At 45.3% G+C, this 14,272-nt stretch overlaps 1 protein-coding gene across 4 annotated transcripts in view; it reads right to left on the bottom strand.

Moving 5' to 3' along the window:
- Positions 1-1,187: 1,187 nt before the first annotated feature.
- KIAA2012 (KIAA2012 ortholog) overlaps positions 1,188-14,272 on the bottom strand; it is a 104,276-nt gene continuing 91,191 nt past the window's right edge. For all 4 annotated transcript variants that reach the window (XM_046657780.1, XM_046657781.1, XM_046657782.1 and 1 more), the window contains 8 exons: positions 11,756-11,846; positions 9,896-10,061; positions 8,246-8,360; positions 6,647-6,978; positions 4,503-4,705; positions 3,717-3,889; positions 2,683-2,902; positions 1,188-1,800 (listed from right to left, as the gene is read on the bottom strand). In XM_046657780.1, the coding sequence (XP_046513736.1) occupies positions 1,662-1,800; positions 2,683-2,902; positions 3,717-3,889; positions 4,503-4,705; positions 6,647-6,978; positions 8,246-8,360; positions 9,896-10,061; positions 11,756-11,846 (1,439 nt within the window). In that variant the 3' untranslated portion in view covers positions 1,188-1,661. The remainder of the gene's footprint in view (positions 1,801-2,682; positions 2,903-3,716; positions 3,890-4,502; positions 4,706-6,646; positions 6,979-8,245; positions 8,361-9,895; positions 10,062-11,755; positions 11,847-14,272) is intronic.

Genomic DNA, 14,272 nt, shown 5'->3' with positions numbered 1-14,272 from the left:
TGTAAAAGAAGGGAGAAAATAGTCCGTAATGGTACTTTCCCCCACGAGGAGCCCTGAGTGTTCTTTCTTCAGTTCTTGGTTGAGTTATTTGAGATGCTCCTTTCTCATCTGGTAAGTACTCTTGAATGATGAGTGAATGTGCAAGTAGGGTGGACAAGCTTGAGAAAAAGTTTAAGTGATTTAAATTCATTATGACTGATAGCCAGTGTTTGGGCCATTTTATTTCTCTTTTACATAAAATAAGGAGTTAAAAATAAGCATCAAATCTAAGCAAGTCCGATAACACAGCAATACAGAATCAAAATTAAGTGGGACTTCTGGATTCTAGAAGTGCAGCTCCTGTAGGAAGCAAATGCCGTGCAAGCAGTGGTGGGAAAGTTTTCAGCTGTGCAAAGTGAAGTACAGAGTAGAGCCAAAGGACATTCGTGGGAAAAGTCAGGTTCACGTACTGCTTGCTTGAACTAACATCTTTTTATATGTTGTTAGCTAAGGCTCTTTCATCTCCTTTAACGGTCATTATTTGATAGACGCTTATTACTTATTGATATTAAAGAGATGTTAAAGACAAATTAGCTTATCGAGACTCTTCCTTGATAGTGTGATTTTAAAAATGGGCAAGTTATGTGTCATTGGTTTTTCAGAGCACAATTAGGAGTAAAAACTGAAGATCTGTTAATTTTCAAGGGCTCTAAGAGAACAGTGATGTCCAGTGAAACTTTCTGTGATGGTGAAGATGTTCCATATCTGTGCTGTCCAGTGTGGTAGCCAGTAGCCACACGTGGCTATTGAGCACTTGGAATGTGGCAAGTGTGACTGAAGAATGCTTTAATTTACATTTAAAAAGCTGCATGTGGCTACTTATTGGGCATTGCTGCTCTAGAATCTATAGGATATGAGAATACCCTCACAAAATAGCTCATTTTGCTCAAATGAACATTTATCAAGTAATTACCTTGTTTTAAATAGACATTAAATTTTAGATCTTAGGATGAAGTGGATATGGTTTTGCCTTATAAAGATTATAATAGAGGCCTGCCCCGTGGCCGAGTGGTGAAGTTCGCTCGCTCTTGCTTTGGCGGCCCACGGTTTTGCTGGTTTGAATCCTGGGTGTGGACATGGCACCACTCGTCAGGCCATGCTGAGGGGACATCCCACATGCCACAGCTAGAAAGACCCACAACTAAAAATAACGCAACTGTACCGGGGGGCTTTGGGAGAAAAAGGAAAAATCTTAAAAAAAAAAAAAAAGATAAAATTCTTAATATATGAATTATCTCCTCTTAGCTCATTGAGAGCTATTTGTGTTACAAAATTTTCACTAAACTGCAATTCTTTTAGACACATTGACTGAAATGAAATGCTTGGACTATGCTAAGACTATGTTAGTGTCTTCCTAACTGAAATGCAAACAAATTATAAAACTGTGGGCTAGTTTTAGGCACCAAAGCTTCTGGATTTATGTGAGTGAAGAGTGTCACTGGGTTGAGTACAGTGTGTGGTGGGGAGGGGTGGTGGGAATGGAGGTCCCAGAGTGAAGTAGGTGTGAGTTGAGGTAAACCAGATGAAATGGAACTAATTGGGCTCAGTATGGAACTTCATTAGAGAACAAGTTTCTTTTTCTGTCACCATCTCCGAACTTACTTTTTAGTTTTCTTCTAGCCTTAAGGTCTGGGCATTTGCAGGAACTGAAAGTAAGAGTAGACCCATGGTCTGGAAATGTTGTGTGTCCACTGCAGGCCGCTGGCTTCCTTATGGAGTTCTCGGTGGAAGTGAAGATGTTGCCTCAAAGCAGCTTTTTGCCTAAGGAGACAACCCCGCCCCAATCCCAGTACTGATTAAGCATCCTGGAAGTTGCCCTTAGAAGCTGTAGAACGATTTTGCATTTGAGTGATCATCAGTTAGACTTGGTGCTGCAGATCTCGCATTTTAGGGGAAGATTGTACACTGTTCTTAAGTAACTCGACACAGGAGGTTTAGAGTGCCGTGAGCCACCTCCTGGAAGAGTGAAAGGTGTAACTCAGAGTTCCTAAACTGGTGTTGCTAAAGGGACTCCTTTGTGTTAGAGATGAGGACACAGGCCCGAGGAGTTAAAGTAGCTGGGCCAAGGTCGAACGAGTGAAGACAGTCAAGCCAGTTGGCGTCACGTTCTGCCCCTGGGTAGAGTGAGGCTCTGCCCCTCACACCGCCGTAGCCGCTTGGACTAGCCTTAAAAACTGCTCGACCTTGCCTCATATGCGCTGTCGGTGTTCTCTTTGTGGAAAATTGGAACTCAATAGCTTGCTTTTGGTCTCAATACTTAGGAATCCAGCCCTACTGCTATGATACATGGAATACATAATTTTGAAATTGAATGAAGATTTCTCTAATGATCCTTTTTGTAATTCATGTAACAGCTGAGGAAAGTCCAGGAAAGGACAACTCAAGGTTAAGGTGGGAAACCTTGAAAGAGAGTTGCTCTGGCTGCCTTCTCTTTCTGGTCCCCTAAAGAGTATTTATTAGCTTAGAGTCAGCTTAAAGAGTCAATTGAAACGTCATTACTCAAGAGATTCTCTCATCAGAAAGATGCAGTGACCATTACTGTTATAAGAGAATAAAGGAGGAAGTGACCTCGGCTAGCCCAGCACCCGGCAGTCAGGCCCCCGGACAGTCCCCCTTGGCAGCTGTCGCCCAAACGTCCAGTACCTGGCTTGCTCCTGGCCTTGTTTCATGGCTTCCTCCAGAGCCAGCCTTGCCGCTTCCTCTTCCTTTTGCCTTCTTTCCTCTGCTTCCAGCCGAGCCTTCTCTTCTGCTTCCTGTTTCCGCTGCTGGTACTCCCGCCGCTCTTCTTCAGCCATTTCCATCAGGCGTTTCTGTTCTTCTGCTAACTGCATTTCCAATTCCTTCTGCCTTTGCTTCTCTGCCTCTGCAGAACAGAAAAGCGGGTAGGCTTAGCGGGGGTCTCATTGGAGAGAACAGTTCTCTGATCCAACTCTCAAGCCTGTGATTCCCAGGGATGCCCCATGAGATAGTGTGCAGCTCACCTGCCAGCAGGCTGCCAGATCCTCTGGGGGGGTACCTTGGGGTTAATTTAGTAGTTTAAGAGTCCTTTATCAAGCACCTACTATGTGCAGCACACTCTGCAATTAATACAAAGCCCTGGGGGAGAATTTTCCAGAGCCAGGTGTGCTCATGTGTGGTGTGCAGATGGATTGGGCAGGGGTGTCAGATCTGGGTCTGGAGAAACGTGGTGCTTCCTCAGCTGGACTGACCCATCTAAAGAGTGTCATCTGCTGAAGTTCCTTCGTCCTCAAAAGTGAGGCTGTAGAGAGTCCACACTCAGCCCCTGAAAGGCTGCCCTGAAGCTATCCAGATGTTTGTCTCTGTCTGCTAGGGAAGGAAGCAAGGGGCAGGGCTGTCTCCGATTTAGGCAGCTCCTGGGCACTGCTGAGAGGACAATGGGAGGGGCAGGGTCCCAGGCTAGGGGATGACTGAATTGAGAGTGGGACCCAAGGATCATCTCCACAAGCAAGTCTCTTATTTTGATTTTCTGTCTCAACTCACTCTAGTCACACATATCAATCACTTTGAAAAAAAATAGCTCATACATTTGGAGTGCTTCAGACACTAAGGCCTAGGATAGGAATAACTCTAGGGAGATGCAAATGAACACCCACAGTGGGATAAAAATATTTCCGCCCCAGATAGACAGGAGACGCAGAGCTCCAGAATGCCCTCACCAGCCCTCTCGGCTTCCTCCTGCTGCTTCTTCCTCTGCAGTTCTTGCAGTTTCCTCCGGAACTCCTCCTGTTGCTGCCGGGCTCTCTCCTGGGTCACCTGCAACTGGAGCCGCTGCTTTCTCTCCTCCTCCGCCTGCCGCCGCTGCTCTTCTTCGAGTCTCTGTTTCCTCAAACTGAGAAAGCCCACCAGATGGTCAGGGAAATGGCAGAAAACACTGGGGCATCTTTGCGAGACAAGCCAACAGGCAGTGCCCCTGGGGGAGGCTTTGCAGCCCGAAGGCCACTTGGAGCATCCCCTTGAGAGGAGACTCGGTTTCCAAGAGAGGGCTGATGGAAGAGCAGGAGCAAGAACACAGCGGGCCTGGGGCTGGAAGCCTGGAAGTTTCGACACACAGCTCTGTGCTCTAGGGTAGGAGTCTTAGGTTCTCAGAGCTTCATTTTCCATTCTTAAAAATGGATTTTGGAACTCTTGTCTCATAAGGTTGTGAAGATTAAATGAGTCCAGGCCTATGAAAGGGCCTAGCACAAGGCAGACAACACGGCAGGGGCTCAACAAGCATTTGCTGGACTCATCTATCTGGAGGAACCCTAATGGTCAAGGTGCTGCATCTCACCTTCAGGCCAGGTTATTCCTAGGATCGCTGAGGATAGAGAAAAATGAGAGATGCTGTTTTCCTTCAGGACCTGAGCCTCAGTACCCACTTTGCCCTAATGGAGGTCACCCCCTGCCGTTCACTGCTGCTTCCTAACATGGCCCTGGCCGCTGTGGCTGCTCGACCGACCCACCGGATCTCCTCCGCACGCCTTCGCTGCTCCAGCTCCAGCTCCTCCTTCATCCTCTCTGCCCTCTCCAGCTGCGCCTGCTGGAGCCGCCTCTGCTCCTCCTGCTCCCTCCTCTTCCTCTCCACCTCCAGCCGTCTCATCTCGGCCCTCTCAGCCCGCAGCCTGTCCCGGAGAGCTCTCTCCTGCTCCTTCTTAGCGAGGAGGTCCTAAGGAACCAGAGTGGCCTTAGTGCAAAGGACAGTGAGGTATTCACGGGGAGCTTGTCTCAGGAGTGAGCCGCCTCCCCTCCCCACAGTGATGTCTCCCCTCAGAGATGGGACCCTTAAGTGGTTTCTACCCTCTGACCACAGCTGCATAAACTCTACCACCACCGGCTTGGGCTCTGGGTCTGATTGATCTGGATCCACATCTCTCTCTTACTTGTGTCAGGATTTGGGGATCACAACTTAACTTTTCTGATCTTGTCTTCCTCGTGGGCTGTTACCAGGATTAACTGAAAGAGTGACAGTGCCAGTCTAACGCCTGGCACATCGTCCATCTAGAGTTCTCAGCCCTACCTGCGCTTTAGAATCACCTGAGGAGCTTTCAAAAATTACTTGAGGCCAAGCCCCACCCAGACCACTAAGTGAGAACACCTAGGTGGCGGGCCTCAGTGGTTTCACAGAACTTCTCAGGTGGCTCTGACGCGAAGCCAGGGCCGGCAGCGACAGCTTCTGGATGGAGGCTCCTTGGCCAGGGGCAGTCTGAGGTACAGACATGTCAGACTCGCATTTAACCCCATGCAAATTCACTTTTTCAGTGAAAGGTTCTCTCAGTTTCCGTGAAGGATGTCTTAGCTTTCCTTCTTTGCTCTCATGCCTCCTCCTCAGTCACAAATATGCCCACGAGGGGAAACCGGGAAGGCAGCTCTTCCACGGGAACTCTGTGTTCAGCATGGGGTGAGACTGCCTTGCTTTTCAGCCTTTGCAGAGGCAGCACGGTATTATGCCCTGACACCAAATCTAAGAAATTCTGATAGTCTAGCAGGCTCAGAAAAATTCTGCCCACAGGTTAGAATGCCACCTGCTGTGTAGAGCAGAATTCTGTAATCTAAGCAGCTGGGAGAGTTGAGAACTATAAAAGAAAAATCTTTCCGAAATCCCTTTTGGAAGGCTATGGGCTATAAAACAAATAAATACATAATAATTTAAAATAGTAGGGCCGCCCCGTGGCCGAGTGGTTAAGTTCATCCGCTCCACTTCGGCGGCCCAGGGTTTTGCCGGCTTGGATCCCGGGTGCAGACATGGCACCGCTCATCAGGCCACGCTGAGGTGGCGTCCCACATAGCACAACCAGAAGGACCACAACTAGAATATACAACTATGTACTGGGGGGCTTTGGGGAGAAGAAGAAGAAAAAAAACAATTTAAAATAGTGACAAGAGCTCTGATTTTGGAGTCAAACGACCTGGGTTTAAGCCTTGGCTCTACAACTCGATAGTTGTGTGACTTCTGGCAACCGATATTTAACACCTTCAAGCCTCAGTTTCTAGGTCTGTAAAATGGGACCAGTCATACCTAGCTCACAGTGTGGCTGTAAAGGTTAAGTGAGATGCAGCAGAGTTGTGCCATATGTACAGGTAACTCATGTGAGTTTAATCATAGTGGCTTAGCTGTGGGTGTGCTGTAGTGTTGAAAGATAGTTTTTATTTTTTTGGTATACAGCAGACCTCTAAATGCAGTTCAGCACCTTCATCTCAGTGGAAGAAATAGTGATCTATTCCAATAGCAGAGGAAAAATTGGCTGTGTTCAGTCTTATTGAGAGATGTATCTGTATAGTATTATTTTTGTCTAATTACAGGGATTTTCAAGGGTAATTTTCCTTAGAATCATTCAGTTTTTCTTTTAAATATTTGACATTAGAATCAAGGCTCCTGGAACAGAATGGCTCTTACACGCAAAGGCACCTTGTAAAGGCAGATGTGTGTGTTTCCGCAGCCTGTGGTCCAGCTGAGCCACAGATGAGCAGCTCAGTGAAGGAGGAATTTCCACAGCCTTTGGAGCCATTTGAGTAACTGCAATGTCATTTGGGGCAGTTTTTCCCACCCCTGCAGTGGCACCAGTGAGGACAGGAATCCCTCTGGCCACGGCAAGAATATCGGACCTACCTTGGAAGGGTCCTCGAGGCTTCTCTCTTCTTCAGATTCCATGTTTCCAGTGACAGCTACAGTCTGAGTGGGCGATGATCTTATATCTATTGAAACTTGGCTCTCCGGAGCATCATATCCGGGAGAAAGCCAAGGGTCCCCTACAAGGGAGCCTGAAGGAGAGAAACCTCTATCTGATGTGTCTTCTGTTTCCTCGGAGTTAATGGCATCAGGCCCACTCAGCTCCGTCTCCAGACTCCTTTCCTTCTGTGGCCTTTTCCTTTTGCTTCCTGGTTTTTTTGCTTTGGCGGTTAGCTCGGGTTTCTTTCTAGCCTTTGATTTCTTTGGCTTCCCTGGGGACGAACAATCAGGGACAGACGGATAGCTAAGCACACACGGTCTCTGCGTCCTTTTCAGCAACTTCTAAACTTCAGCATGGATGGAATCGCCTGGGCTGCAGTTCCTGAGCCCGACTCCCAGAGTCGGATTCTGTAGGAATCTGCATTCTACCACCACTCCGAGGGTTTTGAGAAGGGTGGTCCACAGACCATCCTTTGAGAAAGTGCCTTATCCTCTCTGGATTAACTATAATTTAGTGGTCTTGCTACTAAAAAAGTTCTGTCTTACCCTGCCCTATGGTGGGGGCAGGACTCTCTGGAGGAGAGACCTGTAGACACAGCTGGAAAGTCATGCCTCAGGGACCTGGCTTGAGGTTGCAGCCATGTAACCCGGCAAAGTTTAAGCCTTCCATACTCTAAGGACTCTTGCTCAGTTCACCTCTGGGAGCCACAGGTATTTCCTTTTCCCAGTCCTGCTAGTGCTACCCAGGTCTTGGGCTACAACAATATAAACTCGGCAAGACTTTAAAGAGCAAATAGTGAAAATAGGTCTGGCCCAGGAAGCTATCCAGTGTCATCCTTTCTGACAGCTTTTGATTTGTTTGGAGGGTCTTCTGAATCGTGGTCAGTAAGGATGGGTGTAGGTTTAGGCTAAAGAAAGTCTTCAAAGCACGGGAATCTGAATTCCTTGTAAGGTGCAACACAAGGAACCAAGAAGGAAAACGGTACCTGGGGTAACCATTCAGAGCTTGTTGCATCCTTTCCCTTCCCAAATGCCCTCACTGCCCAATTCTCAGATTACAATTAAGTTACTGGTTCACAGACGCAGTGGTAATAGCGTGCATTTGGAACCTAATGGCAGGACAGACCCTGGGTCCCTCCTTTTACTGTGTGACTCGTTTGATCTTATGCAAGTCAGGCAACCTCTCTCAGCCTCCACTGCCACATACTATAATAATAGTCCTTACTTTATGGAGCTGTGGTGGGGATTTCATGGTATCACATATGCAGGGTTCCTAACGTAGTGGGTGTTCAGTGAATAGGTGCTGTTATTATTATTATCACACCCTCTCCTAGTCGCTAGGCACCCCCGGTCTCCTCCATCTCTGTCTCCTAAGATATTGACATGAAGTAAGCCTGCAATACCGTCTTAGCTGTGGGAGTCAAGGAGACTCAAAACAGAGAACTTGTCCCATGGGATCTGTGTTGATTTTCCATGAGCCCTCTGGGCCCTCATTAGGCATCTTCTCCTGGGTCATTCCTGGAGGGGACACTCCCTTACCAACGGCAGCCTCTGCTTCCCTGCGAACCTTTCCTTCTCTCTCCCTTTTGGGTGCCTTGGACTTGTCCATCTTGGTTCTTTTCTTTCTCTTAGCTTTGTCAATCAACTCCATCTCCTAAAGGTGAAAAATTAAGGAAAGGGACCATGTAGGAAACAAACAACAAATCCATCAAAGAAAGATTGTTGAACAAGGTGACAGAATGGCTTAGAATGGAATTCGTGTGGGTTCCAGATGAAGCAGAAGAGCGAGGCTTAGAGAGTGTGGAGCTGGTGGGGAGATCCTAAGGTTCAGCCTTTGATTGGAAACTGCTGGTCTAACTTCATAGGGGAAAAGAGGACTGGAATACACACTATGATCTGCCCCTTTTTCAGATGCTAAATCATGGTCTTCAGAGCTGGATCAAAGTGAAGCAGTTTTCACCTTTGATAGATTGCTGTTGCCGCGATTAACGGTTAACTAGTTTAAGTCAAAGCCAGCTTTATTCACGGCTGCATCATTTGCTAACTTTCAGGAAAGCACAAGCAGATGGCCACAGGCATGTCAGTCGTCGCCTTTCCCCATTGGCTGGGACAACATGGAGGTTCCTCCTAAAAGAAGATGGCAAAGTGGGGCCATGGCTACCCACTCAGTACCTGTGATATTGTGACTTAATAAGAAATATATATTTGGTCTTCATCCCGAGTCCCTGGCACAGAGCTCCTAAAACCCTTGTTAATGAGCTGATTCTGGAAAGCCCCTAAGGAGTGGGGGCTGGTTACCAGGGGAACCACCCATGTGATCAGAGTGTTGGACGTTTCAGCCCCATATCCCTGACCTCAGAGGAGCCAGTCACCATTAGACAATGATTTAATCAACCATGCCTACGTAATGAAGCCTCCATAATAATCCTAACCAAAGGAGTTCTGAGAGCTTCTGAGTTAGTGAACATATCCATGTGCTGGGAGGGTGGCACACTCCAGATTCCACGGGGACAGAAGCTCCTGTGCTCAGGACCCTTCTGGACCTTGCCCCATGTATCTCTTCATCTGGCTGTTCATTTGTATCCTTTAAAATATCTTTTGTAATAAATCAGTAATAGTAAGTAAATGTTTCCCTGAGTTTTGTGAGCTGTTCTAGCAAATTATCAGATATGAGGAGGGGGTCATGGAGCAGTCTGTTGAAAGCTATTGAAAGCCTGTTGGTCAGAAGTACAGGTGACAACTTGGGACTTACAATTAGTGTCTGAAGTGGGGGTAGTCTGTGGGACTGAGCCCTTAACTTGTGGGGTCTGTGCTGACTCTGGGTAGTTAGTGTCAGAATTGAATTGCTGGACCCCCAGTTGATGTCCAGAGAGTTGGAGAATTGGTTGATGTGGGAAAAACTGCCACACACTGGGTATCAGAAGTGGTGTAAGTGTGGGAAAACTGAAGTTCCCTTTTAGTACCTTTGTAGGAATGAGAAATGGGCACTCCATCCTCCAGAAGGATGCAGCGAACGCTGTGGGGGCAGGGCACGGTGAGCAGACCACAGACCGGATTTCAGCTCCCACTTGCCCACTTTGTCAGGTGCCCCTGTACGGTAAGCAGTCTACACAACTGTACATGGCACCCCTGATGGGAGCACGATCCAGGTAGGGCTTCTGGACAAAGCTCCCGGGTGTTTACACTCACATGACTGATGTTGGCTGGTGTGTGCTGGCTGAACAGTCTGGCTTCAGTCTTCCATTCTCTTTCTTTTGGAAGAAGAGATGTATCTGCAGGACCCAGCTTCTCTGAGGACTCAGGCCCGTGTCCTGGAAGTCTTCTGTGCAGATGGTGTACATCATAATCTCTGCCCCTTTGAAAAAAGCAAACCAGCAGGACCAAACTAAAGAGAAAACGCTCGTGGACAAGGAAGAGGGAGGTGAGCAAGCTGACTCAGCGCTGGGTCCCCCCAGGCCCTGTGGCCAAATGCTCAGTCTCTCTCTTTTCTCAACACATCCCTAGGTAAGGGACATGAGAAAGTTTCTTCTTCACTTTTGGGGTTCTCTCAGGCTAAATCCTAAAACTTTTGGAGCAGGAGAACCAGTCTGCCTCTCTGGGGTTGCGTACGGTGCCTTTAATTGAATGACATAGGATTATCTAACTGAAATTTCTTTTATCAAAGGCTTGGCTGAAAAAAAGTGACCTTTACAAAAGATTGTCTTAGGAAGATCCAACTATCCATGGGTTCCTTGATGCCTTCTGATCCAGCCACTAAAAGTTCATGTGCTTTGTAAGTGTGAGCCCTTGTGGAATTGCTGTCGCTGACCATGTGCCTTGAGGTTAACTGAGTGACGTTCTCTGGGTAAAAAGGCCACTAGGAAACTGCACATGGACTTCAGTAGCAGCTGCAGCAGCAGCTCTGTGTGCCAGGCTGGCTCTGGGCAGTTCATTTTTTAGCAAAAGCAGGATTACATTTACTGTGCTGTGCTAGCACACAGCCTTACTACAGAAACTTGAGAAATATTTGTTGAATGAGGTCACTGGAATTTCCTGTAAATATAGGAGTCTTTAAATCGTTCAGTGTCACTCTATAAAAACCCATAGAAGAAGGATCTTTAGAATTTAGTGCTAGGAAACCTCTCTCCCCGCCGAGGAGCAGGTATGTGCCAGTGAGAACCACGAACCTGATGGCGTTGCGCCCGTGTCTTCCCCTTTCCCCTTCAGGACTCTCTCTATCGAGTCTGAGAGTCTGAACTTCAGTCACAATGATTATAATGACTTTTGTGGAGTGTTGGTGTTCTTTTTTCTTTCCCTCCTGATTTAAAGACAATTTTTTGATTATCTCATCTCTTTTTTGGTGAGGGGGTAGTTGTAAGCGGTTTAAATCCATTGTGGAAAAAGATGAGGTGTAAAAGTTAAAAAATGGAATTCTTCAGACAGCTGCCTCAATACCCAAGTGCCCTTCGCCCTTGTTCCCAGGGAACCAAAGGCTTTTTGACCCAGGAGGGAATCCTTACACCACGAGGCACGTGAGGGCAGGTTCTCAAGTCACCGTGGCTCAAGGCAGGTCACAATAAGCTACAGTTCCAGCTGCCACTGCCAAACGGGGCTGAGGTCAGCGATGGCCTGACCGCTGAGCCGCTGGTCAGTGAGCTCATAGTGACATGCAGAAAGCACTTAATACATGCTAGCGTTAGTATTCGTATTATTTTTTTCACCTAGAGCTGAGTGAATGCTGAGAGGAGAAACTAAGGTTGAGTTGACAGCTTTCTAGGCCTGTCTGTAGATCTCAGATATGCAGACAAACAGAGGAAGCTGCTTCTGTTTGGCTGGAGTTAAACTTTGCTCTTGGCCCACCCAGCCAGCGTGTGGTTTAAGGAGGAAGCACATCACAATATAATCCTCCCCAAGAATCTTTGTTTCTCAGATAGCAATTTAATTCCAGCTGTCAGAACATGCGGTTAGCTGAGAATCTTCATGCCTCTTAGAAAAAACAAACGAGATTAATTGAAAACAAAGAAAAAATAAAAGTAGAAATGTCCATGTCATTGAACTTTGAACACTTACACCTTGTGGACAGCGTCTGCCTCAGGGGTCTGGATGTGCTCAGCCATGGAAGCATTAAGAGGTTCAAGGGTCATGCGCCTCAGCTCTGCATCTGGAAGACAAGGAACATCCTTTTTTATTTTTGGTGAGGAAGATTGGCCCTGAGTTAACATTGGTTGCCAATCTTCCTCTTTTTGCTTGAGGAAGATTGGCCCTGAGCTAACATCTGTGCCCATCTTCCTCTATTTGTATGTGGGATGCCACCACAGCACAGCTGGATGAGCGGTGTGTAGTTCTGCACCTGTGATCCAAACTTACGAACCATAGTTTGCCAAAGTGAAGCGTGTGAACTTAACCACTCTGCACTGGGTTGGCCCCAAGGAGCATCCTTAGTCAGTAAAGGATAACATGAGATGGTCCCAGATGTGGGAAAATGTCTACCTCGTTTTCAGTGGAAAGCAAATTAGCACAATGAGGTATGTTATCCCCGGGAAAGGAGCAAATGCTGCAGAAACCAGTGCTGGCACATGGCAAGTGATACTAAATTAGTAAGACCCTTTGGGAAAGTGATATGACAGTATGTATCAAGAAACAGAAAAATGTTCTAGTCTTTGATCAGGAACCTCAACTCCTGGGTATTTATCATAAGGAGATAATTCAAAAGAAGAAAGAACTTTTTGTACAAAGTTATTACAACATTATTATTAATAATGAAAAATTAGATGCAGCCAGATATGGGAGATTGGGGAAGTAATTTATGATGCGCTAATTTGACATTTAGAATTATGGTTAAAAAGATAAATAAGCAATGTGGAAAATATGATATAATGACAAGTAAAAATGTAAACTATAGTATAATACGTTAAAACTCTATAGAATATGTATGTAGATGAATGAACACTGGAAGAGAAAACAGAAAAAGGAGATAATATGTTAGATTGGGAGGTTTGTGTGTGTTTAAATTTTTTCTTAAAACCCTAGTGTGTTTATAACATTGAAAAGAAAACTGCTTTGAAAAAACAAATGTTCCCCTCTGAAGAGGGCTTACGCAGGTGGCGCGGCCGGCACTCTCCACCAGGTGCTCTGAGGACCACATCGGAGGCTCTTTTAGAAGGAGAAGAAGCCCCAGGCTAAGGCTTCCTATTGGACTATGCCACCTTTTATTTTAGTTACTTTAAACAATTTTTAATTACGGAAGGTATATTTCATTGCAGAAAATTTGGAAAACACAAGCATAAAGAAGAAAACAACCCCCTCACAATCAACACATCATTATCAGAATGACTAAAAAGACTGACTATACTAAGAGTTGACAAGGATGCAGAGAAACTGGAATTCTTGTTACTGCTGGTTGGAATGTAAAATGGTACAATGGTTTCCACTTAGGAAAATTGTTTGACAGTTTCTTAAAAAATTGAATGTTATAAACACCATATCATTCAACCATTACACTTCTAGGTATTTTACTCAGGAGAAATGAAAGCGTATGTCCTTATAAGCAGTTGTACACAAGTGTTCATAGCAGCTTTATATGTAAGAGTAAAAAACTTGAAACAGCCCACATGTCCGTCAACAGGTGAATGGATAAACAAACTAGTAGGTACGTACAATGCAATACATACAAAACTGCTCAGCAGTAAGTAGAAAGAAAGTATTGATACACTCAACAACATGGAAGAATCTCAAAAGAATTATGTGGAGTGAAAGAAACCAGACAAAGGGTACATATGATATGATTCCATTTATCTAAAATTCTAGAAAATGCAAAGTAATCTGCAGTGACAGAAAGCAGAGCAGTGGTTGTCTGGGGACGGGGTAGGCTGGAGTTGGGGGAGGCACGAGGAGCGTTGGGAAAGGTGACTGTTGCCTCCTGACTGTGGTGGTGGTTTCACGGCTATATAGATATGCTGAGACTCACCTAATCACAGGGAAAAAAATTGTAACTATGTGGTGATGGATGTTAACTAACCTTATTGTGGTAATCATTTGCAACATATACATATATCAAATCATTATGTTGTACACCTTAAACTAATACAATGCTATCTGTCAATTATATGTCCATAAAACTGGAGAAAAACCTCTAAATCATAGCAATGTTTAATGTCTCAATGAAAGAAAATTGTTGGCTGAATAATTTTCTATTCTACCAAATAGTTATACATAATTAAAATCTAAGAAAAAGTGAAGTTGATTATATTAAAATCTTTACAGAAAAAATAGTAATATTTAACATTCAAAAAAACGTATTTAATGGTACAATTTAAATAGGTACAATTTATCATGTGCCAATAACCCCTCGATAAGGCTGCTTTAAAAAACTTAACAAAGAATATATGAATACAAATGAAGTGCCTAAAACAGTGCTGGCACCTGGTAAAAACAAACAACAATAATAACCAAAAAACCTTCACCCATTCTCACTCTACTCACATACAACCTCTGCAAATATTTTAACATGTGTAAGTCCATGCATGTATAATAAATATACACCCATATTTTAATGGAATTGATAATATAATATATATATAATTTTAA

The sequence above is a fragment of the Equus quagga genome, chromosome 4 (genome assembly GCF_021613505.1).
Source record: "Equus quagga isolate Etosha38 chromosome 4, UCLA_HA_Equagga_1.0, whole genome shotgun sequence".
Taxonomy (NCBI): domain Eukaryota; kingdom Metazoa; phylum Chordata; class Mammalia; order Perissodactyla; family Equidae; genus Equus; species Equus quagga.
The sequence above is the reverse complement of the archived record's forward strand: the minus strand, read 5'-3'. Positions and strand labels throughout refer to the sequence as shown.